We start from the raw sequence: 26,926 nt of genomic DNA on the forward strand, positions 1-26,926 counted from the left end.
AAGACAACCACCAAATAGTGAACAGAAGGTCAGGCAGTGGTGGCATCTGGTTACCCCGTGCAGGGACCCCAGTTCAACTCCTGGGTTCCGGCCTGCAAAGGGTAAGCTTCACGAGTAGTGAAGCAGAACTGTAGGTCTCTCTCTCCCCCTCTGTCGTCCTCTCCCCTCTCAATTTCTGTCTCTAGCCAAAATAAATAAATAAAAGAAATGTTTAAAATAAGAAAACACATAATGATTCCATGGAAACTATGTACTTAGAGTGTTCGAGGTTGTCGAGACAGGCGCTGGAGGGCAGCATGGGAAGCGTGCTGATGCATGGGAAGTTACTTACTGGGTTTAGAGGATGAGCAGCTTTATGGCAGTAGATAGTGGTCATTGTTGCACAGGAATGTAAATGTAATCTAAAACCATCAAACTGTACATTTCACAGTGGTTACAATGGCAAATACTGTTAGATGTATTTTACAATTAAAAGCCCATCAGGAGAAAGAGAACATTACGTATCAGAACACTGACTAGCTTCCTGCCTGAAAGTCTAAAAAATTCTGAGGGAGTTCATTATATATGTATAGCTCTGGCAGAGTAGTATATGTCAGGTCTTACGTAAGAATTCGAATGACTATTAAAGACGTACGGTATTTTCCCCTGCTATCTCTATAGTAAGTTTACCTTGCAAAGGTTCTTCTAGAATTCTCAGTCTAGAACAATACAGTCTTCCATAAGGACCTCCAGTCATCCATAAAATAAACATTTCATCTTTGAAAATAATGTTTGCCACTTAAGTCAAAGGGTTTTTCTGTTATAAATTCAAGGTCTAAGCTTTAAATTTCATAAGTAACTTTATTTCAACTTGGTAATTTTATTTCTTTAGAGCCTCCAAAGTTTTTGCCCATATCATCAACACCCCAACCAGAGAGGCGGCAGCCGCCCCAGAGACGACATTCCATTGAAAAGGAAACACCTACCAATGTGAGACAGTTTCTGCCACCCTCCAAGCAGAGCTCTCGATCTCTCGTAAGTAGCCAAAGACTAAACAGTGACTTAAGGATTTGTGAAAAACTTCACATAGTGTAAGAGTAAAAAGCTTTCAAAGGCTAGAATGAACTTTATTTAACATTACTGGTATTAACAGCTAAAGAAGCCCAGTAACCTAACTGAAATTTGACCACTCATTATTTATTTAGAGCCCTTGGAGGAGCAGAAGATAGACATAGTGCAGCAGTAATACACAAGAACTGACATGCCAGAGATCCCAGATTCAGTGCCCAGCACTGCCAGTAGCTAGAGCTAAGCACTACTCCTGTCAGAAACAAGAAAGATAAGGAAGTACTTTTTTTTTTTCAGAAAGCTTATCGGTTAAAAATGTAGATTATTATTAAAGAAATGCTTTCCACTGCTGTTAATTCATCTTTTAAAAAAATGGTTAAAGTTCATTTAAAAACCTAGTCAAGTCTGACTACAGTAAACTTTCACTGGTGGAAAAATACAAAGGGAGAACACTCAACCATTCAAAACTATTTTACATTATTTTCAACATATGCTTTGTGATATTGGTCCCAAAGATGCCATTTGGATTGGTTGACAGTTTTTGCTGTTTTCCAGAAATTTCCAGGTTCACATAGTGGCTACTCGTGTCTCAGGACAATAGGATACAGAACACAAAATCCTGCCAGGAAGAAGTAACAAGCCCACCAGCCAAGGAAGCCTGTAGGGGCACTTGGGTGGCCTCACTTGATTTCATAGTGTAAGCACCATTAGATCATTATGTCAGCAACCTAAGTTGTTTTTTTTTTTCCCAGATACTCTTTAAGTAAGAAATCCTAGATTTTTTTTCTTTTTTTAAAGTGTATTTATTACTGGATAGAGACAGAGAGGAATTGAGAGGGTTGGAAGAGACAGAGAAGGAGAGAGACAGACACCTGCAGCCCTGTTCCACCACTCATGAAGCTTTCCCCTGAAGGTAGGGACCAGGAACTTGAACCCGCAACCTTGCACACTGGAATGTGTGCGCTTAACCAGGTGCACCACCACGCTGACCTCTGAAATTTTTTTTGGTCTACACTTTCAGAAGATTTTTGTATTGTCAGTGGTTCAAATGGAACAGTAATAGATGTTTTCCCCAAAGTAGGGGGAGGTTGTGAGCTTGTTGTGAAGATACAAAGTTTGAATAGTTTATAGCACTCATGTGTGGTCAGACATTTCTATTTCTGAGCAGTGTAATTAAATAACTAATGGTTTCATGACAGTTACTGATAGGGCCGCTCTACTAAATAATCACTAAAATGCTGACATTTGATAAAATGTAGCCTCATCAGTGACTTACCAACAGAAAAACAAAACTAACCACAGTCTTTAAAATCTGAAGACCTTTGTTAATATGAATTAAGTGAAGGTTTAGTAAATATACAATTAGATAGCAAAATATATAGAATATTACAAAACATCCAAGTCTGAGCTCCTTTATTTTTTATGCTCAATGATTAAAGGTTTTGTGGCAGGGAGATATCATAATGGCCAAACAAAGAGACTTTCATGCCCGGGGCTCCACAAAGTCCCAGGTCCAGTCCCTCACACCACCATAAGCCACATCTGAGCAGAGCTCTGATTAAAAAAAAAAAAAGAAAGAAAAATTTGAAAGTAATTAAAAGGTTCTTCTCTTCAATATGACATGTTCTAAAAGCCTATTTCTTTTCTGGTCTTGTGGTCATATAAAGTTATTGTTAGGGCTAGACTTAAAATTAGACATTATTAATGGAAGTAAGTGAATTAACTACAGAAGAGCTTAAGTTAATCATGCAAGTTTTGCCATGAAAAACCAACGCCCATGTCAAGAGTCTCTGAAGTATATAATTCCTGATGAAGGGGAGCTCTTAGAGTGTGTGTGTGTGTGTGTGTGTGTGATCAAGCTTGTAAATTGCTTCCTTTTTTGTGTGAAGAGCAGTTCCAGAGAAGGGTTCTGGTGAAAAGGCAATAGCAGAACCCCTGTGATCAGCACTGAATGGCAGTCGCCTGCTAGAATAAAATCAAAACCAGGCCAAAATAATGACTTTCCTTGATAGTCACTTTTCTTGGAAAAAAAAAAATCTATAAATCAAACTTCTCTTACAGTATCCTCTCATTTGGTAAGTACTGTTTTTAATGAATGTAATGAAATTTTCTCTACATCGTGGATAAAAAAAAAGACATTATTTCCACTGGAAATTGTAATAATGTGTGGTGTTTGTTTTCATTTTTGTTGTGTCTCTCTTCCTTACCATAGGTTCCTTAAAGTGCTTTTTTTTTTTTTTTCATCACTTGGTCAAATGGTTGACAGTGATAGCCCATCTAAGTGAAAAACAACTTAAGTACCTTCCATGGCGAGCAGGTGGTCCTTTGGTCTATAGTCTCACAATTACCCCCATCCCATCAAGCCCCATAGAGGAAAGCAAGTCCTCACAGGATGACCAGATTAAAGCAATGTGAAGTTCGAGTTTTTGTTGCGTGAACTCTGACATTTTCTAGAACTGCCTTCATTGCTTGATTACTTACGTGCATTATGACCATGTGCATATCGAGTCTACTGTTAAAGCACTCCATGGTGGTTTGTTTTGTTTTTTTTGTTTTGTTCATACTCTGTAATCACTATTTGTAGGTCACATGTGTTCAGCATTATTTCCCTTTTCTTTTCCCCTGCCATTTTCTTTTTCCTTATCTATTGTTCAGGTCCGTAGGATAACCAGTGTATGGCCAAGGACGCCTTTCCGACCACTTTTTCCTACCATACAAACAGCTTCTCTGCTCAGCTCTCATCCTTTTGAAGCAGCCATGTTTGGGGTAGCAGGGGCTATGTATTATCTCTGTGAGAGAGCTTTGACCAGCAGGTGGAAGTCCTCAAAGGTTGGCCTCGTTCTGCTGGTTCTGGGGATTCTTTTACTCTGTCTCTGACAGTGACATCTCATCTACTGCACTCTGCAAGAATTAACAGCTTCAATGGGGCACTTTGCTTCTGATCATTGATTCCAGTCTTTTGTAGGTTGCATAGATTACACTTTGGTCTCAACTAAGAGGAAAATAACTTTGAAAGGACAACAAACTCAAAATGCAGCATTCCGTTTGAGGGCTTGTGAATGTTTGTCTGACTGCGTGGCCAGCAGCAGGAAGACTGTCTTCTTTCTCCATGTGCAGTCACTCCAAGGGAGCCCCTGGGGCTTCTCCTTGGACCTTCCTGTCACTAGAAGAGCATCTGCCCCCTCATTCAGCTGGCAGAAGCAGTCTCCTGCCAGGCCAGGGAGCCACAGGGCGCTCCACTGACCACAGAGCCGGACCGCTGCTGGCTTCCCGGCATGCCCCATCTCAGACTCCAGGGGGCTGTGTGGCAATAATGTGTGTCTCCCATGGGCTCAGAGAAACTTTCTCTTCCTGCCACCTTTCATCAAGCTGTATGTGACAGTTGTGGCAGTGTTTTGACAAGCCACTCCTCTACAGAGGAATTTCAGGTTTCCTTTTATTTGATGTGATTACTTAAACTATTTCTAAAGTTTACATTTTCTCATTGCTTTAAGATTTTCATGCACCATATATTTTATAAACGAAGCATAATAGTTGCCAAACCCCAGTGAAACAAAAAGCCTTTGGACCGTATTGAACCTCCCACACAGTCTTAGTATAACCCATACTACTGACCTATGTTTGTAATGGCCTTGTCTGTGCTTCATGCTGGTCCTGGCTCTCTGTCCCTTTATCTACTTATCCATGTCCTTGACAAAGAAGCCCGTGGTTGGTTTCTTTATGAATATGTATCTTGGTTTAGAAAAGAGACTCTGAATATAAGCAAAATACACAACAGATTTGTTTATTTGTCATGGAAATACAGGCTAAGTTTCTGCTTTTTCACATTTTAGATGTGGTCATTTGGGATTTATGTGGTCAGATGCAGGGACAGCATTTTAACTCTTTTTCACTCTCCCTGCTATTACTAAAGATTTCCTGACATCGTACTTTTTACTGTCAATATCCCCCAAACAAAGATGTTGAGTACTAACTCCACATATTGCTTTAGACAAAGAACTGACTGAATTTAAAAGTTGAATTTAAAAAAAGAGAGAAATGAGTAAGCTGAACAGTTGCTATTTTTATTTATATGTAGATCCCTTTAATTTATTAAAAGCTCAAAATACAACGTTACACATTATAAGCTTTCCTTCCCTGACTTTAGGAGTCATATTAGAACCCTAAGAAGCAACGGAGTAAGATCTGTGCTGACAGCTTATGTCTGTGAAGGAAAGTGAGCCTGGTGCTTTCTGTAATGGACGGCCTGGTTCAAGGTGACAACTGGGAAAGAGCTCTCGTTCACATAGTTAAGGCCCCAGATGTGTTTTACATCTTGCATCATTAGCATCTCAGCAAGATCCACAAAGGTTTTATTTGATTTGGGGAATGTTCAATTAATATTTTTTGGCAGTAGAAAAAAAAAAAAAAAAGCTAGCCTAGCAACTTCATTCGTTTATTTTCATGTTGCATTAAAGTTTTGTTGTCCTTGGGGGAAAGCTCCAAATCAAAACATTAGCATTTGATTGGAGGAGAATTATTTTAGTGAATGATAATATGATCAGATTTTTAAAAGCAAACAACACTAACAGAAAAGCCCCACAGTTTCTTACAGTCTACGAGATAATACTGAGTTTGCATTTACTTCAAAACAGTTCAGTGCAAAATCTCTCTGACTAGGTCTTTTTGTGATTTACAACTGAGGAGAGGGATGTACAAGTGGCAGGTTTATTGTCTGTACCTCTACATCCCTGCTAATAAAAAGGATTGCTGTCTACCTCAAATGCTGAACTAGCCAGGCATCTAGGTGTGAAGTTAATGAAGCTGGCACTATGTGCCCTCTCCCTGGTTTGTACAACAAATCTGTCAGCGATTATCCAGCTACTTGTTCAGACATTATTTAGTTGCAGTTCAGTCTTGTCGTGTAGTTGTCCGTCAGGAACTGTACCACAATCACACTCATTATATTGAATAAAAACACCAAGTAAAACACTGAGAAAAGCCATCACTCAGCAGTTTGTAACCAATAGTAATTACCTAGTGCAGTTTTAATGGTCTGACCTTCACAGAAACAGTGCATTGCTCTCATTGATGCTATACTTTTCTCAGAATGGAGCAAAACACTAGATTTTTTAAACTCACCAACTCAATCCCACTGTTTTTGAAGGAGAAAATTAAGTGACAGTGATTAGTTTAGATATCATAGAGCAAGTGATACAGTCTTTATGAGCAAGCTGTCCTCATGTCACCAGATACTAAGTTCTGCTCTTAGAAATTCAGTTGTAGGATTTTTTTTTCCCTCGAACACATTTTAAAGCAAATTTAATCTTACATAGTTTAAATAAAGATCATTTTGTATTGGTTGATAATAAGGAGAAGGAGTTCTTCAAACTACACTTTTTTTTTCAGTAAATGCTAATGTTTGATAACTTTGCAAACTAAATTTGTTTTTCTCTGATTGAAAGACAGAACTGAATGTTAAAATTCCATAAAATGACCAAATCCACAGTCATGTGCTTTCTCGTTTGGCTTGTTTGATTCCTGAATGCCCCTGAGCAGTGCTATTGTGTGTGTGTGGGAGTGAATTATAATGTGTTTGTACTGAGAACATTAAGTTTCAGTGTCACCACACCACAATAGCCCTTGTGAAGCCTGGCAGGGTACAAATGCACAAGCCTGTTCTGTCTTTCTATTAGATCCACCAATCAAGAGCAGGGCCAAATGGGGAGCAGATGGGTGTTATTCAGTGGGATCAGTTACATCAACATCTTCCTCAGCTGTTTTTAGGGAAACCATTACCATAAGACAGCCAACATAAATATTTATTGTGAAATTCTTCTGAGCTTCTCCGCGTCTTTCCAGTGCTGACTCTGCACTCAGCGGTTGTTGAAAGGTAATCATTGAAATCTGGAGAATTGAGGGGCAGCCTGTAGAGACTGCCTTCAACTGTTCACTGTTCCAGTCTCATAACATTCAGACTTTTTAAAAGGTATGCTGATGTAACTAACCACTAAATAATGCTTTTCAGTGTAAAATTACTAACCACCTTCTTGCGGCTATTCTGGGAACCACACACTAGTTTTAAAATAGAAACAGTGTCATCGACTTGCTATTCATCTATTAGTGTGTAATGTACAACACAACACGAAGTAAAGTACATTATCAAAGAAGAAAGACTGGCTTCTGTTTGGTTCAGAACAATGAAATTGTCTGCAAGACTGCAGCACATAGATCCAGAGGTCTGCTTAATAGCACAGAAATAGTTGAGGTGAAACGTCTGAACAAAAGTGAGTAACGTCCATGGATTGGAAACTTGCACTCGTCAGTGATTCAGTGATTCACGCGGTTCCCAGAAGTGCTCTGCCCTCTGTTGTCTTGGTGTGATTAGACATTGTGGTTCCCCGGAGTGAGCTAGCTCTGTGCCAGCGTGCACTGGGACGCCTCCTTTTCCTCTCTGAAGCTACTAACCAGGTGTCTGATCTGAAGGGAAATTATGCAGCGCCTAGGAAATGGGGTGGGAGTTTCTCATTCACGTGGCATTTTGAATTTCAGGAAGAATTCTGCTACCCAGTGGAATGTCTAGCTCTTACTGTGGAGGAAGTGATGCATATTCGTCAGGTCCTGGTGAAGGCAGAACTGGAAAAGTACCAACAATATAAAGATGTCTACACTGCCCTGAAAAAAGGAAAGGTAGAGCTGTTTAAAGTTGATCCATCAGCAGGGTTCGACGAATAGAATAGTCAGTCACAGGCATGCTCTCCCAAGGGAGCTATCTGCCTTGCCAGACGGTGCAGGACTTTTAGGAGGTGTGAGGCTTATTGTCTAGAAAACATTTTCTGCTTTACCGTGCTCACAAAAGGGAGTATTTTTCTTTCTGCCTTAGAAATCAAAACTGTGGAAGGTTTAAAAGCAACCATAATAATAACGGTATCTCTTCATAAAGCCATGTCTACATTTAGTCATACTTTGTTAAGTATAAAGAAAATGCCTCTGAGTGAGCCGGGCGGTGGTGCACTCGGTTAAGTGCACACATTACCATGTGTAAGGACCCAAGTTCAAGCCCCTGCCTCCCCCCACTTTCATGGGGGAAGCTTCACAAATGGTGAAGTAAGTACTGCAGGTATCTGTTTTATCTTTCTCCCATTCTGTCTTTCCCTTCCCTCTCAGTTTTTCTCTGTCCTATCAAATAAAGGAAAAAAAGAAAGGTGGGTACGAGGGGGGATGGCCACCAGGAGCAGGGGATTTATTGTACAAGCACCAAGACCCAGCCATAACCCTGGTGGCAAAAAAGAAAAAGAAAAGAAAAATTATTTTCTGAAAATCAGAGGAGACATGTGTACCTCATTCAAAGAGTTTTACACAATGGCGAGATTTTTGAGAGCTGTGTCTGTTTATTACCTTTTAAAAATAAAATTATAGGGAGTCGGGCGGTAGCGCAATGGGTTAAGTGCACATGGTGCAAAGCGCATGGACTGGCGTAAGGATCCCAGTTCAAGCCCCCAGCTCCCCACCTGCAGGGAATTACTTCCCAAGTGGTGAAGCAGGTCTGCGGGTGTCTTTCTCTCCCCCTTTCTGTGATCCCCTCCTCTCTCCATTTCTCTCTGTCCTATCCAACAATGAAGACAGACAGCAGTAATAACTACAACAGTAAAACAACAAGGGCAACAAAAAGGGAATAAATAAATACTTTAAGAAATAGAATTATAATTAATTACATGACCAGAGTACAATTATCAGAGAAGAACACAAAACCAGGTTTCGGAATTTTCTTCTTCAGTTGACTGAGTATCTCCAGTATTAGAATAGAAAGTGTACTTAAACATGTCAGTTAGGAAGTTAACTGTTGCTGATACCCTTTTGCTCCATTTGAATTTGTATTTTTTTAGCTCTGCTTTTGTTGCCGAACCAGGAGGTTTTCCTTCTTTACCTGGTCTTATACCTGTCAGTTTTGCAAGAGGTAAGTTTAATTGGTAAAAGATTTAACAGTAATCAAAGAAATGCCAGTACCTTTAATGTTTTATCTCTCTCTACATAAGAACAATTTTAGAAATGATCCGATCCGTTATCATACAATGTTGTACTTGGTTAGAAAGGTTGATTTTTTTTTTTCCAAAAGAATAAAGTGATTGTTGGGTATTACTTGGAAAATGTTTCCCTAGTTTGAATTCTTCTACATGGTCAAGATAATTCTAATCATAAGAAGTCTAGTTCAAACAGAAAAAAAAATAGATAGGATTTTCTTTTTATTTATTTATTTTTATTCCCTTTTGTTGCCTCGTTGTTTTATTGTTGTAGTTATTGATGTCGTTGTTGGATAGGACAGAGAGAAATTGAAAGAGGAGGACAAGACAGAGAGGGGGAGAGAAAGACACCTGCAGACTTGCTTCACTGCTTGTGAAGCGACTCCCCTATAGGTGGGGAGCCGGGGCTCGAACCAGGATCCTTATGCTGGTCCTTGAGCTTTGCACCACGTGCACTTAACCTGCTGCGCTATGGCCTGACTCCCTAGATGTGATTTTCATGTTACCCTTGGATAGGCAAGAAAGTTCAAATGTAAATCCGTTTGTAGGAAACACTGTACGAGTTAAGTCTGAAAGAGTGCTTGTCTTTAGCAATTCATAGTCAGTCAATTTGTTTCGTTCTGACTGGCAAGCCAGAGAGTTCTTACAATTTATCGTAGAAATTCACAGAAATTTGGTCTTTATATCCATGATACCATACCAAATAACACTTCTGGTTTTATATACAGGCCGGTGTGCTCACAGTGTTGCAAAAAGGTAAGCCAAGTTTGGTCAAATTCCTAACATGTTAATTGTAATGCTTCTGCCTTTTAGACGGTACTGCTCATTCTCAGTTTTATTTGGGATAATAGATGCGGTTGCCCTCCAAGCCATATTCAACTCTTCCTATATTTTCATTGGGACCTTCTGCCTTGCACAGAGGGGAAAGTTCTGCGAGACCTGAGAGGCCCTCCTCTGGACACCACCGGCCCCTCCGCGGCATTGCCAGGTTCGTGAGGCCTGGTCTTCAGATGCTCTGTGTAAAATGATGCTCCCTCTGAGGACTTTGGGGAAGTGGTAGGGTTTGAACTCAAGGAGGCTTGGTTCTTTCTGTCTGTCTTTCTGTTAGAAAGGACAGACAGAAATTGAGAGAGGAGGGAGCAGATGAGAGGGAGAGGCCAAGAGACACCTGCAGACCTGCTTCACCACTCATGAAGCTTCCCCCCTGCAGGTGGGGAGCTCGGACTCCAACCGGGACCTTTTTGTGCACAACTGCGTGCCGCCCCTCTTTGTTTTAGCATTAGTTAGTTTTAGCATTCACGTAAATCTTCCAAAAACATTCCTAAATGTGATTAGCCAGTGAGTAATGGTTAGCTGCACAAAGGATGCTTTAATCTCAGTTATTTCCCAGTTCAGAAATGATGATCTTGTTATCCTTTAAAATTCATCTTTAAAGTGACCATGTTTTCAACAGAGTTGGAAATTTGCACTAACAGTCTAACCCTGTTTACAGGGCAGGCAGCGTTACACCTGGTAGAGCACACATGTTATCTTGCCCAAGGACCTGGACTCAAGCCTCTTGCCCCCACCTGTGGGGGGAGGGGAGCAGCACAAGTCATGGGCAGTGATGCAGGTGTCTTTCTCTCTGTCTCTCTCTTTCTCTCTCTCTCTTTCTCTGTCTTTGGAAGAAGCCATGAGTTTTCTCTCTTTTTCTTTTTTTTTTTTTAATTTTTATTTATAAAAAGGAAACACTGGGGGTCGGGCGGTAGCGCAGCGGGTTAAGCGCACGTGGCACAAAGCGCAGGGACCGGCGTAAGGATCCCAGTTTGAGCCCCCGGCTCCCCACCTGCAGGGGAGTCGCTTCACAGACAGTGAAGCAGGTCTGCAGGTGTCTGTCTTTCTCTCCCCCTCTCGTCTTCCCCTCCTCTCTCCATTTCTCTCTGTCCTGTCCAACAATGACATCAACAACAATAATAATAGCTACAACAACAAATCAAGGGCAACAAAAGGAAATATCAAAAAAAAAATTTTTTTTAAAAGGCAACACTGACAAAAACCATAAGATAAGAGGGGTACAACTCCACACAATTCCCACCACCAGAACTCTGTATTCACCCCCTCCCCTGATAGCTTTCCTATTCTTTATTCCTCTGGGAGTATGGACCCAGGGTCATTATGGGATGCAGATGGTGGAAGGTCTGGCTTCTGTAATTGCTTCCCCACTGAACATGGGCATTGGCAGGTCGATCCATACTCCCAGCCTGTGTCTTTCTCTTTCTCTAGTGGGGTGGAGTTCTGGGGAAGCAGAGTTCCAGGACACATTGGTGGGGTTGTCTGCCCAGGGAAGTCCAGTTGGCATCATATTAGCATCTTGAAACTGTTGGTTTTCTTTTTTGAAAAAAAAAATATATTTTTTATTTATTATTGGATAGAGATAGAGAGAAATTGAAAGAGGAGAGGGTGATAGAGAAAGACAGAGACACACCTGCCACCCTGCTTCATCATTTGTGAAGCTTACCCCTGCAGGTGAGGACCCGAGGTTTGAATGTCAGTCCTTGCACACTATAGTGTGAATACTTAACCAGGCGATGGTGCGCCTGGCCCCTGGCATCTTTCTTTCTCTCCTCCTATATTTCCTTCTCTTTGTTTCTATCTCGATCAGAAAAGAAAGAAAAAGGAGACCACTAGAAGCAGTTGGAGTCATTGTACAGGCACTGAGCCCCAGCAATAAATCTGGTGGCAAAAAAAAAAAATTTTTTTTTTTTTGTTTAGTCCTGTGTTTATAGTGTCTGTGATAGCTTTGACTTCCTTTCCTATCGTAAAGGCGAAAATGCATTTCTACTAGGAGCTTACAATTTAGAAGCAAAAAAAATTCTCTTGAGTACCAGTCCTTTGCATTCAGTAGCTGGTTCTTAAGAGGGACAGATGGAGGTCAGGGCAGCTGGGGTCAGTCACAAAGTGACAGAGCCAAGAGGGTCGGGGTTTATGCATCAGATGCTGTCTGTTGGCAAGGCAACACTGGCATTGGTACTGAGTGCTGTTTGAAAACTGCTCTTGCATGTCATGTCTCTAGACACTCTGTCAAAGAAGCTGTAAGACCAGCAAGTGACTTGTGGCCAAGACAGCTGCCACTGTGTTCCTACTCCCTTCTTTGCGACACTAGCACTTCATGATGGCCTCTAATTATGGATCCTGACCCCGGTTCTAAAGGCTGTGTGTGTAATGTGACAGTGGTTATTTTCTGTCCTTTAAACCTATGCTCTTGTTTGGTTTAATTAAAACAATGAATATGGAGATGACCTCATTTTCTCAAGAAACTACTCAAAGCATCTGTTTATCTATTTTCGAACTGCTGGGGCCTTGTGAAATTCCACCACTCCCAGGCTGATTTTCTTTTACAGATAGATAGATAGATAGATAGATAGATAGATAGATAGATAGATAGATAGACAGACAGACAAACAGACTGGCAGGCAGGCAGCAGATGCAACAGCAAAATCCCATCATCCGTGGTCCTTTCCTGGTGCCGTGGTTCTCCCTTTTGGACTTAAACCCAAAGCCTCAAGCATAGTAAGGTGTGTGCTACACCTGGTGAGTTACTTCCTAGCCCCAACCAAAACATTCTTTATGATGTCAGTGTAGTTGACTCTAGCTCTCAGGAATATAAGTAACCAATCACTAAAAATAGATTGTTAGAGAGTAGGAGGCATATTTGATAAATATAAAATGACAAGCTTTCTGAGCCAAAGACAATTTTTCAGGACATATGATGGGATGTAGTCAAATCTACTTCTGTGAGCTCCCATCTACAGTGAACAGCTGTTCATTGATCGTGATGCTGGGCCACTGGAGAAAGAGCTAGTTTCCTTCTGAATCATCAACAGGACATTAGCGTCATGCACTTCATTTCACATTGATTGTTAAAGTTCACTGACATCTCTGTGTGTATAGTGATTCAATGAATACTCTGAATATCCTTTTTCTTTTTCTTTTCTTTTTGCCTCTAGGGTTATCTCCGGGGCTCAGTCCCTGCACCACAGTCCACTGCTCCTGGCGACCGACCATTTTTCCCATTTTGTTGCCCTTGTTGTCCTCCTTGTTGTTGTTGTTATTGGACAAAACAGAGAGAAAGCGAGAGAGGAGGGGAAGACGGGCAGAGAAAGACAGACACCTGCAGACCTGTTTCACCACTTGTGAAGCGACCCCCCCCCTGCAGGTGGGGAGCCGGGGCTCGAACCAGGATCCTTACACTGATCCTTGTGCTTGGCACCATGTGTGTTTAACCCACTGCGCTACCACTTGGCCCCCTAGATATCCTCTTTCTCCTCCTCCTCCTCCCCCTCCTCCCCCGCCTCCCCCTCCTTCTCCTCCTGTCCCTCCTCTCTTCTCTTTCCTTTTTACCGGAACACTGCTCAGATCTGGTTTATGGTCATGCAGGGGATTGGACCTGAGACTTTTAAGTCTCAGGCATGAGAGTCTCTCTGCATAGCCATTATGCTATCTCTTCCACCCTGAATATCCTATGTTCTATAAACCCTAGAAGGAATCCGTTTTCATTATTATTATTTATCAATAAAATAAATGTCCTGTTTATTTTTTCATATTCTGAACCTTACCTCTAATAAATTATTTCATAGAAGATGTGACATGTATAAATCACTAACCCCTCTCCCCCCCCCACATACATAGTCTATTAGCATTATTTATAAAACCAGAAGTAGCAGTGCTGAATGTTTTGTTTTGTTTTCCAGGTTCTCCTCAAAATCGAAGTCTGTTGACAAATCCGATGAAGAGCTACAGTTTCCCAAAGAGTTAATGGAGGACTGGAGCACTATGGAGGTGTGTGTAGACTGCAAAAAGTTTATTTCGGAAATCATCAGTTCAAGTCGCCGTAGCCTGGTATTGGCCAACAAAAGAGCCAGATTAAAAAGGAAAACACAGTCTTTCTATATGTCCTCAACAGGCCCCTCGGAATACTGCCCGTCAGAGAGGACTATCAATGAAATCTGAGCCTTGTGCCTTTTGGTTGCTTTTGTGTTGAGAGTCAGCATTAGCACAGGAGGACACTGAGCTGGACTGTCTATCCTGGCCACGGTTTTAGTTAATGGGCTTGAATTTGCATTAGGTCAGGCATTCTGCGGAATCACATTGTTCTACAGACTGAATGCTGTGTTCATATCGATTGAGGCTATGTGACTGGTTAGCCAGTTGCTCATTTGCACTGATTGAGAGAGGATGACAGTCTGAAACCTGCTTTTGTATGTATATGGATTTGGAAGCCAGAAGCTTTTTCCTTAGCTCAGCTCCTTACTGATCCTCAAATAATTTTTTCTGACGAAGGCATAAAGCTTCTCATGGAAGAAATCCAGCCTAACAGAGGTGTCGATGTTAGCACAGTTCCAAGCAGTAAGTCATATTGGCACTTTCACCTGACAGTGTTCCTAGTTGATGTACATAGTAATCAGAGCCTTGCCACAACCCAGACGCCTGCAGGCGGGGGCCCAGCTATCTGATCATCTCACAGCACAAAACCTGCAATGATTTGCTAATACTATCAAGCTGTTCTTAAACTATTGTTGCTCTGAGATAAAGACCCCAGGAGGGACTATATGCCCGCATTCTAGTGCACAGTATCTGAATAAGCTGTACACCCACGTGGGTGGCCATTGCCTCTGAGCTGCTGTGTTTGCCCCAGTGCAGGTGGTCAGTAATTCCCCAGAGGGGGCAGAGTTTTCATTCCTTATCTTGAATGTATTATGGCTCTATTAGTTTTATAAGTGGAGGTCTAAGAAGTAAAGCTTTGTGGGAGTTTTCAAGACAAAGGAAGGCTAAGTTTGTCAAGACATTGAGTGTGATTGGACTCACTCTGTAGAGGGTGGTGACAACATTGGATGGCAGCTGTTTGCCACAGGAAGGGAGGAACTGGAGCCCAGACATCTTCACCAACAGCTTCCCAACTTTATAGTCTGGCTGCCATAACTAAAGTGAGCCACAATTTGGTACCTGGTATCTCAAACTGGAATTTATTTTTATAGATGAATTTTAAAGGAAAAATGTCCAGTTCTTTGAAAATTATACAAAAACGTAACCTGCCTGATAGGTTTTTGCGGTGCTTTTTTTTTTTTTTTTTTTTTTGCACTGGTTTTCTCTGTAAAAGACTTGAGTGAGTAGGCTGGGTTTTTGATGTAGGTAGGTTGTATACTTGAAAATTTTTTTACTTGTTTGACTCATACCATGGACTTTACTTTAGTATTCTGTTATGCTTAGAAATGACCAGATCATGCACATGGACATCACTCCCTACAAGCTACAGGACACATCTGCAGCCAACTGTACTACGGCTGCACCATTTGTATTTGGTAGAAGGCACGGCAGTCACATTCCACACAGTCAGAAGCATTTCTACACTAAATTGACAATAATACCTCAGAACTACTCTGGTAGTAGTTTTTAATGGATCAAAATTCACAATTTAATAAACAGCTTAATATCACTTATGAAATAAACTTTACCAGTTGCCTAAAGTAATGCATGGTAACACCCCTTCCGTATCAGCATGCAAATGTGGACCAGCAGAGAACGCCTACTGACGATACACAGTGTTTAAGTGAGTTTAAAGACTTTTTAAAAAAGAGTTTGAAACATTCCACTGAGTGAATCACATTTTCTAAGGCACTGTGTGAACTCTGCACCCCAAATCATCTGGGATGAGCCACACCCTCTGCAAGCTCCAAGCTTGAGCACCTCAGTGACTTCACTTAGCAGGAAGGTACCAGGGCGAGGAGAGGAGACAGCCCTTGTGTGCCTATAAAGGCATGGCTTCTTTGCTGTTGTTACTGAAGCCGAAGAAACTAAGTCACATTTCAGTCAGAAAAGCAGATATCCAGCAGTTTATCTCTGACATCTCCTCAGCTTTATGCTGACAGACAGGCTAAGCTGGGTGTTGAGATTCCCTCCTGCCAGGCCAGTAGAATACAAATCCTTCGGCGGCATTAATGGAGTTTGTCAGCGACATTCGAAGGGGCACGTGGATGGTACGTCCATGTGAAACAAGGTGCATGCAGTAGCGTGGGTCAAAGGCACAGGATGAGGAGATAGCATAATGGATGTACAGACGTCCCTTCATACCTGAGGCTCCGAGGTTCCAGGTTTAGTCCCCTACACCACGATGACTCAGAGCTATGCAGTGCTCTGGCAATAAATAAATAAATAAATAAATAAATAAAGCACATGGTACAGTTAAAATCGTAGAGATCAAATTAACATCACCTTTTGGTGCCAAAACGAATTCTTGCATTTAACCCTCCCTCATTCATGACATGTAGCCTGTGCCTCATGGAAAATGTAAATTCCAGAGAGCAGCTCACCACCTGGAGGGCACAGTTTCACCGTCCTTAGCCTCATCTGACCTCCCTGTAACTGCTAATATGCCTTGGCCGTGTTCCTCTTTGTCCGGGTGTCCAACTACTTGGCCTTTGTTCTCCATCCAACAACAGTAGCAATGTTGTCTTGCTAGTCTTGGTTGGAGCCTACTGTGTCCTGGAGGTTGAGTGTATTGCTGGACGGTCGTCTCTGTGTATCCCTGAGTGTCCGCCCAGCTCCTTGCAGCAGGTACCCGGCACCAATCCTTTGTCCCCCACCTCCTAAAGCCACCCAGTTGGAAGACCTTTGTTTCCGCATATCTTACCTTTCCATCAGTGTCCGAATACACAAGAATACCTGTAAATACTGTAATGTATGTATTAATATTTGAAAGGCATTCAGGCGGTGGACAGTGGGGATTAACTCTCCCAAAGCAAGTAAAAAAAATAATTGCTGTGTACATTGACTTAACAGTCTTACTAGATTTCATGTCTTAAGCCTTTCAAATTAAACTGGAAGGTGGTAATGTAGGAGTTTTAAAAAATGATCTTACCTTTGAAAAGATTGTGATTAGCACCACGAACTCATACCATGAAGTTTTTAAGACTTTTATTTTTCTAACTGTATTAATAAATATAGCACTGGATTTTAAGTGTCACATAGGAGACATGAAATGTTTAAATTATGTTGCTATTTGCTATAGCAAAATAGCAGAAATTTTTGTACATGCAAAACTGTTGAAAGGCCATGGGGGAATAAATAAGTGTGTACTACTGATTAAACTCGACTCTCACTTGGCTTCCTGTGTGTATCCAAGTCAGGGTATTGTCGGTGTTCACGGTGACATGACAGTACTAAATACTTTCCATTAAAAGCCTCTCACCTTCAGATTTATCTAGGGAAAAATAAAACTGGCTTTCTATCAGACTTTCTGTGTTGAGTTCCTCTTATAAAATAGTGATGTCTTTTGGGATCCAGCTGATACCAACCACTGAGGTTGGGAAGGCAGGACATGTTCATAAGCAGCAGCTTAAGGTCAGTTTGAGAACTAACAAGAATTCAGTGGGAAAAGAAATAGAAATGAAGCAGCCAGGGACCAGGCATGGTAGCGCACTGGGTTAAGCTCACATGGCGTGCGCAAGAACCGGCACAAGAATCTGGCTTCAACTCCCCGGCTCCCCACCTGCAGGGGTCACTTCACAAGCGAAGGTGAAGCAGGTCTGCAAGTGGTGTCTGTCTTTCTCTCCCCTTCTCCATCTTCCCCTCCTCTCTTGATTTCTCTCTGTCCTATCCAACAACTATGACAGCAATGATCACAAGGGCAACAAAATGGAAAAAAATGGCTTCCAGGAGCAGTGGATTCGTAGTGCAGGCACTGAACCCCAGCAATAACCCTACAGGCAAAAAAGAAAGAAATGAAGCAATGACACCTTTCTGTATCTCAGCAGAGCAGGAAATTCTAATTCTATAAGTAGTACAGAACATTTTATTGTGTAAGGAGTTAGTTATAAGGGCCGGGTGGTGGCGCACCTGGTTGAGCACACAAGTTACAATGTGCAAGCACCTGGGTTCAAGCCCCCAGGCCCTACCTGAAGGGGGAAAGCTTCACAAGTGGTGAAGCAGGGCTGCAGGTATCTCTCTGTCTCTCTCCTTCTCTATCCCCGCCTTCATCTCAATTTCTGGCTCTGTCTATCCAATAAATTAATAGAAAGATAATTAAAAAAAATAAGAGTTCGTTGGGGGCTGGGCAGTAGTGTAGCAAGTAAAGTGCACTTGGCGCGAAGCACAAGGACCTGTGTAAGGATCCTGGTTTAAGCCCCCAGCTCCCACCTGCAGGGGAGTCACTTCACAAGCGGTGAAGCAGGTCTGCAGGTGTCTGTCTTTCTCTCCCCCTCTCTGTCTTCTCCTCCTCTCTCCATTCTCTCTGTCCTATCCAACAATGATGACATCAATAACAACAATAATAATAACTACAACACAGAGAGGTCTATATATTTTATTATTATTATTGCTGCCAGGGTTATCACTGGGGCTTGGTTCCAAATATATGGTTATTCATATATATATATGAATATATATATATATATATATGGTTATATATTCAAATATATGGTTCCTGGCAGCCATTTTTTCCCTTTATTTTATTTTTTTCATTTGACAAAACAGAGAAATTGCAAAGGAAGGGCAAGTAGGAAGAGAGACACCTGAAGACTTGCTGCGCTGCTCATAAAGTGTCTCCTCTACAGGTGAGGACTGGGGGCTTGAACCCATATCCTTATGCATGGTAACATGTGCACTTAACATGTGCCACCACCCAGTTCTCCACAAAGGATATATTCTTAAAATTAGTTATGATAGGGAGCTGGCAGTGTGCACCGAGTTAAGTGCACATAGTGCGAAGTGCAAGGACCGGCTCTAGGATCCCGGTTCCCAGCCCCCAGCTCCCCACCTGCAGGGGGGTTGCTTTACAAGCGGTGAAGCAGGTCTGCGGGTGTCTGTCTTTCTCTCGCACTCTGTCTTCCCCATCTCTCTCGATATCTTTCTGTCCTATCCAACAGCAATGGAAAACAGATGGCCACCAGGAGCAGTGGATTCATAGTGCAAAGCACCAAGCCCCAGCGATAATAGTATAAAATAATACCCCTGTTGACATGTAATTTTGTAAATCAATTTTAAATCACTAATGAAAAAGAAAAAGAAAAATGGGGCATTAAGAAATTCCTTCATATTCCTGGGGCTTAAGAACTGAAGAATCATCAGAATACTTGCACTTACGCCCTGTATGACATGACTCGGTGTTCAGATTCACCAGCTAGAGGGACAGTGTGGACCCTGTAGTGGACTACAGACTGCAGGCTGTTGTGGTAAACGTGATTATAAATTAAAGAGAAAATAGAAATTCCTTTCCCTATGACCACCAAGGACCAAGCTTGCTCACTTAAGTTTGCCCTTTTATACATTCTTCAGTATACATCGCTTTGGTGTTCTCTTGTGACTATATAAATAGTATTTCCTTCCTTGACTTATGTCCCACTACCCTGGCCCCATCCTTTTAGGATGCCACAAGGCCAGCCCATCACAGTCTCAAGGCTGTCTCAGTAGATTCACATATGGTAAATTTGGACTAAATAAATTCTGTGGTTGTAACTGAATAGGCACTCCCACCTCCACTTGACTCCCATGGAATCCTTTCTTTTTTTTCTTTTTATTTATTTATTTATTTATTTATTTATTTATTTATTTATTTATTTCCTTTTGTTGCCCTTGTTTTACCGTTGTAATTATTATTGTTGTTGTTATTAATGTCGTTGTTGTTGGATAGGACAGAAATGGAGAGAGGAGAAGAGAAAGATAGACACCTGCAGACCTGCTTCACCACCTGTGAAGTGATCCCCCGCTGCAGGTGGGGAGCCGGGGGGCTTGCACTTTGCGCCACCTACGCTTAGCCCACTGCACTACTGCCTGACTCCCTTCTTTCCTTCTTTTTAATGTGGCTCCAAGGAATAATGTTAGGGCCTCATGCAGGCACAAAACCTGAGCCACTTCCTCAGCCCCGTTTTTTTTTAAATTTATTTTGACAGAGACAGAGAAAGACCAAAGTACTCTCCACCATCCATGCCATTCCTTTTGTGCTGTCTACAGTGCAAGTGGTGCCCAGGCTCTAACCCAGGACCCTAAGTATAATAAGGCAAGTAGTGGGTGAGCCACCTCTAAGCCCCAGCACATGCCTTTCCTAGTCGTAGGCCTCTCTGTGTCCCACAATCCTATGTATTCACTACCAAACAGGAGTTTTCAGAATTCAAGAGTTTTCATCCTGATGGTGGGGGGGGGGGGGGCTGCAGTTAAGAGAAGCACATTCTCTTAGCTGTACCTAATCAAAAAATATCTGCAATGATTCTAACAGTACTCCAAGAACTTGGCAATTAAACGGCTACCTGACACTGGGAAAGTTCTCTAGTGTATCTGAATTAAAAATTTAAAGCAAGGGCATTGGGTAAAGTAAGCTCTGAAGTGACTTTTAAGAAGTGAGACGACGACTCAGCTGTTGAAAATGGTCATCTCCTTAGCCTCATCTTGGATGGGACTTGAAGACATCATGTTAAGTGAGATGAGCTAAAAAGAGAAGGACAAATATAGGGTGAGCTCACAGGTGGGACTTGCAAAACAGAAAGGGAAAACAAAACCAAACGAGGACTGGGTGGGGTGTATTGCACCAAAGCAAAGGGCTCCAGGGAAGGAGGGGGACGGAAGGCGCTGAAGGGGACCTTGGGGTCCTGTTGTGTGATTAGGCAGAAAGACCAAAGTTGCGGATGCGGGTATTCTGCAAAGAACTTCGACAGGAAGATGAGAAAATGGTACCCATGTGTCAACAACTGCACTGTAAACCATTAACTTCCCTCCCAGTAAGATATATAGATATATATTCTTTTCAAGCCAGTAATGGCTTTTATCTCATCTTGTAAGAGATCACAAGTAGGTCTGGTGTGCCACCCTGTTATCTTGCTGCTTGTGTGGCTGGACAGCTTAGAGGTTCTTCATCATCCTGCTGAACTGTTCCTTTTTCAGAAACAAGAGGTGCCATCCAAGAATTTCCAGATACCTTTGTTTTCAACAGTTGTAGCTTGCTGAATCAATGCAGCTGAATTTGATACAAGTTCGATGTCATTTCCTTCAAGAATTAATTCATCTTTCTGGGCTTGCGATACCAAGCATGCAACACCTGACCTCATTCGAACCCTGCGTATGTATTTCTCACCCAAGAAATTCTGATTTCAACAGGAGACCCATTCTCCTGAATAGTAACGCTGGTAGGGAAGTGAGCACACAGACCTCATTTTGTATCGGAAGCCCAGTGTAACACCCTTGATCACGCTCTATTACGTGACTGCAGATAGCGCAAACAGTAGCCAGTGCCTTTCAGTTTCCCCACCATTTGTCAACTCGGAGCTGCTTCTTTTTCTTTCCAAGGAGACTGAGCTGTACAATGATGTGGTTGAAGTCCTTCCTCAGGGTGCCTCTGGGGCCCTTCAGAGAGATGTTTGATTGCTGAGACTACTCACAGTAGATGCGACAAAGAAGCAGATATATATATATATATATATATATATATTTTTTTTTTTTAAGGAGTGAAAAATCTATTCACTGACCAGGAAATCATTGAGAACTTGAGCCAACTGGATGAAAACAGACAGTTCTTTGTGCATCAAAAAACCAGCCTACTTACTGAAGTGAAGTGTGAAATGACTGAGTCTTTCAAACAGTATTTCTCTGTGGATGAGAAACCTGGCAGTGTAGATGCATGAGCACATAAAGTGCAGAAAAGACTGCTTTGTTTTAACTTGTGGGCGCAAAGGCAAGGTCATTTTATTCATTGCTAGATAGGACTTCCAAAATTTAAAATAAAAATTAAAACCTCAGAAATATGAGTTGAGATGTTTAAAAAAAAACTTGGCACTGGACATCTTATGCTAATAACAGTCCCTTACTTATATTGAGTTGTCCTAAAAGTCATGGCACATTTTTGCATAGAAAAACAGAAAAATGCCGACTTCTCTTTTTCAAAACTTTTTATAAAGTTTATTATCTTTCGTTCTTGGATAGAGAGCCAGAAATCGAGAGGAAAAGCAGAAATAGGGAGAGAGACAGACACCTGCAATTCTGCTTCACTACTCGCAAATCATTCCCCCTGCAGGAGGGGACCGGGGGCTCGAACCTGGGTCTTTGTCCATCATAACATGCTCAACCAGGTGTGCCACCACCTGGCCTCCTGTTAATATTTGTCTGACAACCCAATAGTTTCTCTCCCAGTGCAACATAATGGATGGAAAGCCCTTATTCTTGTCTTTGGCAAGCCCCCCATACACACACCACCACCACCACCACCACCACCACCACCACTACCGGTGTGATGTGTATTCATTCCTGCTGGAGATGTAAAGCCAAGCAAGCAGCCATAGGAGTGAGTATATATAACAAACCATTTTTATGGCATTAATAGGAAACAAAAGTACAGACAACTTTTATCCAAAGTGGTCAGTTACCACAGCTGTGTGTGTGTGTGTGTGTGTGTGTGTGTGTGTGTGTGTGTGTGTGTGTGTGTGTGTGATGGTCCAGGCAGAGGCTTATATAGAACGGGTCTTAATATATATTGTGAAAGGTATGTTGGGCCCCAGAGTGCTCACTCAGGAGAGCACACACACCCTTTGTATGTGAGGTCCTAGGTTCAAGTCTTGGCACCGCATGGGAGCTCCATGGATGACAGAGCAGTGCTGTTGGGTCTCTTCTCTCTCTGTATCTCTCCCTCTCTCCTTTCTCTAAAATAAAGAATGAGTGGCCAGGAGATAGCTCATGTGGTAGAGTGCACACCCCACCAGGTGCGAGGACACAGCTGGCATCTCAGCACCACGTGGAGTACCATAGATAACACTAGGAGAAGTTCCGCAGATAATATAGTAATGTTGTAGTGTTTCTCCTTTCTATTTCTATGCTTTTCCCTCTCTCTGAAATACAAATGGAAAAATATGCACTCAACCCAAATTCAAGCCTAGCCCTCATTTCACTCGTTCACTCGAGGAGGCTCCAGTGCTGTTTGGTATGTTTCCCTCTCCCCATTTCTCTCTCTCTCTCAATATATATCAATATATATATATTGCTTCCAGTGTTATACCTGGGGCTTGGTGCTTGTACTATGAATCATCCACTGCTCCTGTGGCCTTTTTTCCCATTATGTTGTTGTTGGATAAGAGAGAGAAATTGAAAGAGAAGGGGAAGATAGAGAGGGGAAGAGAAAGACACCTGCAGACTTGCTCCACTTGTAAAGTGGACCCCCTGCAGTTGGGGAGCTGGGGGCTCGAACCAGGATCCTGGCTGCAGTCCTTGCACCTCGCACTATGTGTGCTTAACCCGGGGTGCACCACCACCCAGTCCCAATTTTTTTTTTTTTTTTAACCAGAGCACTGCTCAGCTCTGGTTTATGGTGATACAAGGGATTGAACCTTGGACTGTAGAGCCTGAGGCATGGGAATCACTTTGCATAACCATTATGCTATCTACCTCCACCCTTAGTCATTGGTTCTTATGTCAAATGAATGGGTGGAAAAGTGACCCGTGGATATTCAGTACATTTCACTTGTCCTGCAAAAAAAGGAAGCCTGTGACTTGAGAGTCCCTGCCCCTGCTTCAGCAGCGCCTGTGTGACAGTGGCCGCTGCCCTGAGTGTTGGACCACCACAACAGGAGTCCTGGTGGGCCCGTTTGGAACGACCAAGTTCCAAGAGAAACTTTTAGGTTTCTCTTGAACATCATCCAGGAAACTCTTGGTTTATCTAAAAAGTTGACACAATAACTTGTGTTTCCAACTTTTATTCCTGGCAAATTCAAGAAACATAACAACAGCAGTTGATACTGGGCACTCAGGGAAAGCAGAGAAACTTCATGCTTCTGGGCAATAAAATCTGATAAAACCTCAGGCAAGTTGTGTGACAATACGGAAAGAACTAGTAATGGTTTCTCCTGGGCCTCATTTCTCCTCTGAAAAACTCAGCAGGTTGGTTTGGTTAACACATACATAGGGAAAGTATATGCCATTGCATGTCTAGAAACTACTATGAAACTTGGATGCTTGTTACTTTGTATAGACCTATCACAAAAACCCCATCTCGGAAATGAAGTCTAAGGTCTATGGTGAGGGGAGAAAAGGAAATGCAGTGAGTAAGTGAAGCCTGTGTGTAGAGCAGCTGTGATACTGGTGGGCCAGGAGACTTCAGTGCTAGCAGGGCAGTGGGAACAAAGGGCAGAGAACCCACCCCCCAACCCAACTGCCATTAAAACCCAGGGTCAGTGTCCCTGGGTCCAAGTCTGACCTGCCAGATTCCTTAGCAGCTTCCAAGGTCATCCTCTGCCCCAGTTTTCTCAACCTGAATTCCTAATGCACGCAGCTGCAGATCCAGCTAGAAATTTCTGTTTAAAGGAACCTTCCTGGTGGGTGGGGGTGGGCAGTAGCGCAGCAGGTTAAGTGCACATGGCGCCAAGTGCAAGGACCAGCTCAAGGATCCTGGTTCAAACCCCCGGCTCCCCACCTAGAGGGGAGTCGCAACACAAGCGGTGAAGCAGGTCTGCCAGTGTCTGTCTTTCTCTCCCCTCTCTGTCTTCCCCTCCCCTCTCGATTTCTCTCTGTCATATCCAGCAACAGCAATAACAACAATAATAACAACCAGGGCAACAAAAATGAGGGAAAATGGCCTCCAGGAGCAGTGGATTCATAACCCTGGAGGCAAAAAAAAAAAACCTCCTGCACTGCTCGTGGGAATGTAAATTGTTCCAACCTCTGTGGAGAACTCTCAGAAGGCTAGAATCGGACCTACCCTATGACCCTGCAATTCCTCTCCTGGGGATATATCCTAAGGAACCCAACACACTCATCCAAAAAGATCTGTGTACACATATGTTCTTAGCAGCACAATTTGTAATAGCCAAAATCTGGAAGCAACCCAAGTGTCCAACAACAGATGAGTGGCTGAGCAAGTTGTGGTCTATACACACAATGGAATACTACTCAGCTATTAAAAGTGGTGATTTCACTGTTTTTAGCCCATCTTGACTAGAGCTTGAAGAAATCATGTTAAGTAAGGTAAGTCAGAAACAGAAAGATGAATATGGGATGATCTCACTCTCAGGCAGAAGTTGAAAACAAGATCAGAAGAGAGAACACAAAGCAGAACTTGGACTGGAGTTGGTGTGCTGCACCAAAGGAAAAGTCTATGGGGTGGGTGGGGGGCTCAGGTCCTGGAACATGAGGGCAGAGGGCCTAGTGGGGGTTGTATTATGTGGAAAACTGGGAAATGTTATGCAGTACAAACTATTGTATTTGTTGTATTTACTGAGTGTAAAACACTAATCCCTCAATAAAGAAATAATTAAAAAAGAAATTTCTGTATATATGTCCAGAGATTAAAGAGGGCTGAGAAAATCATTTCTTTTTTCATTCTGGCATTTTGGCTTCTAAGGAAGAGACGATTAAAATTTATTTTTTAATTAAAATTTAAAAAAAAACCAAACAAACAAGGGGCCAGATAGTGGCACACCAGGTTAAGCACACATAGTACTGAGTGCAAGGATCTGGAATCTGAGTTTGAGCCCCGGCTCCCCACCTGCAGGGGAGTCGCTTCACAAGCGGTGAAGCAGGTCTGCAGGTGTCTTTTTCCCTCTCTATCCCCCCTCCTCTCTCAATTTCTCTCTGTCCTACCCAATAAAATGGAAAAAATGGCCACCAGGAGCAGTGGATTCAGAATGCAGGCACCAAGCCCTAATGGTAACCCTAGAGGCAGAAAAAGAAAAAAAAAATTCCTATCCATCTCAAGAAAAGTAAAGTAAGCTATAGCAAAGTAGAGCAAACTCACTCCCTTTCAGGAGTCCACTTCCTACATGCCTGTAGGCATGCACTAACCACAAAGTCTAGCATGTTCCTTCTGACAAACCAAATGCAGAGTGTGTGTCGCCCCCCAAACAGGAGGGGAGGGTGACAGGAGTGACGAGTGCCGGTGGCTTCCTGCTTGGCCTCTGGGTCTCCCTGTCCCGGGGGTCGCTGGTTCATGCTCTGGTGCAGGTCGGGGCTGCCAGTCCCTCCAGTTCTGTGTTGAGGCGGCCAATCACCCACTCCAAGGCTTCTCGACCCTGTGAAGAGAAAATAGCTGAGGCTCCTCCCAGGGACACATGTCACACCTACACACAGGAAGAAGCTTTGGTGAAGACGCTTTTGTCAGCTGGCCTCTCGGCGGATGAGGCCGCCCACCCTGTGCTGCGATGCCCACCGACATCATGCACAGTAGCTTGGACACTACCTGAGTACAGCTGAACCACTGCATATTTTCTCAAGGTAAAAGCCAATCTTCTGGGCAGTAGTGCAGCAGATTAAGCGCACGTGGCGCAAAGCACAAGGACCAGCGTAAGGATCCTGGTTCAAGCCCCCCGGCTCCCCACCTGCAGGGAAGTCGCTTCACAGACGGTGAAGCAGGTCTGCAGGTGTCTATCTTTCTCTCCCCCTCTCTGTCTTCCCTTCCTCTCTCCATTTCTCTCTGTCCTGTCCAACAACAACGACAGCAATAACAACAATAACTACAACAAAAATAAAAAAACAAGGACAACAAAAGGGAAAATAAATAAATATGTATATAAAAAAACTCAAAACCAATCTTCCATCCTTTCTTCCTCCCTTTCTTCCTTTTGGCTAGAGACAGAGAGAAACTGCGAGGGAAGGAGGACATAAAGGTATTTGGGATCAGACTTAGGAGCTTATGTGTGGAAGTCCTGCACGTTACTGCCAGGCCACTTCCTAGACTGCACTTCAACCATTTAAAACATGGGTCTTAATGCACCAAAACAAAGGACTCTGGGGGAGGGAAGGGGGTGGGAAGGAGCAAACAGAGGTTTGGGGTCCTGGTACTGGAGGGTGAAAAAGGACCTAAGTTGGGGGTGAGAGTATTATGCAGACACCTGTCATAGGGAGATGAGATGTGTTACCCAAGTCAACAGCTGTACTGT

The 26,926-nt window shown here is 42.7% G+C and overlaps 2 protein-coding genes across 5 annotated transcripts in view; one reads left to right on the plus strand and one right to left on the minus strand.

The window, feature by feature from the left end:
- The window catches only part of SPIRE1 (spire type actin nucleation factor 1), a 126,102-nt gene extending 108,927 nt beyond the window's left edge, over positions 1-17,175 (plus strand). For 2 of the 4 annotated variants that reach the window (XM_060200633.1, XM_060200634.1), the window contains 7 exons: positions 872-1,014; positions 3,703-3,876; positions 7,579-7,716; positions 8,913-8,983; positions 9,776-9,803; positions 9,899-10,035; positions 13,778-17,175. In XM_060200633.1, coding sequence (XP_060056616.1) covers positions 872-1,014; positions 3,703-3,876; positions 7,579-7,716; positions 8,913-8,983; positions 9,776-9,803; positions 9,899-10,035; positions 13,778-14,036 — 950 coding nt within the window. In that variant the 3' untranslated portion in view covers positions 14,037-17,175. The remainder of the gene's footprint in view (positions 1-871; positions 1,015-3,702; positions 3,877-7,578; positions 7,717-8,912; positions 8,984-9,775; positions 9,804-9,898; positions 10,036-13,777) is intronic. The other 2 variants (XM_007517174.3, XM_007517175.3) reach the window with 1 other exon arrangement.
- PRELID3A (PRELI domain containing 3A) overlaps positions 1-26,926 on the minus strand; it is a 122,561-nt gene that overhangs the window by 60,359 nt on the left and 35,276 nt on the right. The window contains exon 6 of the transcript XR_009552150.1: positions 23,747-26,059. The gene's annotated coding sequence lies outside the window, so the exon portion shown is untranslated. The remainder of the gene's footprint in view (positions 1-23,746; positions 26,060-26,926) is intronic.

This window comes from Erinaceus europaeus, chromosome 10 (assembly GCF_950295315.1).
Source record: "Erinaceus europaeus chromosome 10, mEriEur2.1, whole genome shotgun sequence".
In the NCBI taxonomy this organism is placed as follows: Eukaryota; Metazoa; Chordata; class Mammalia; order Eulipotyphla; family Erinaceidae; genus Erinaceus; species Erinaceus europaeus.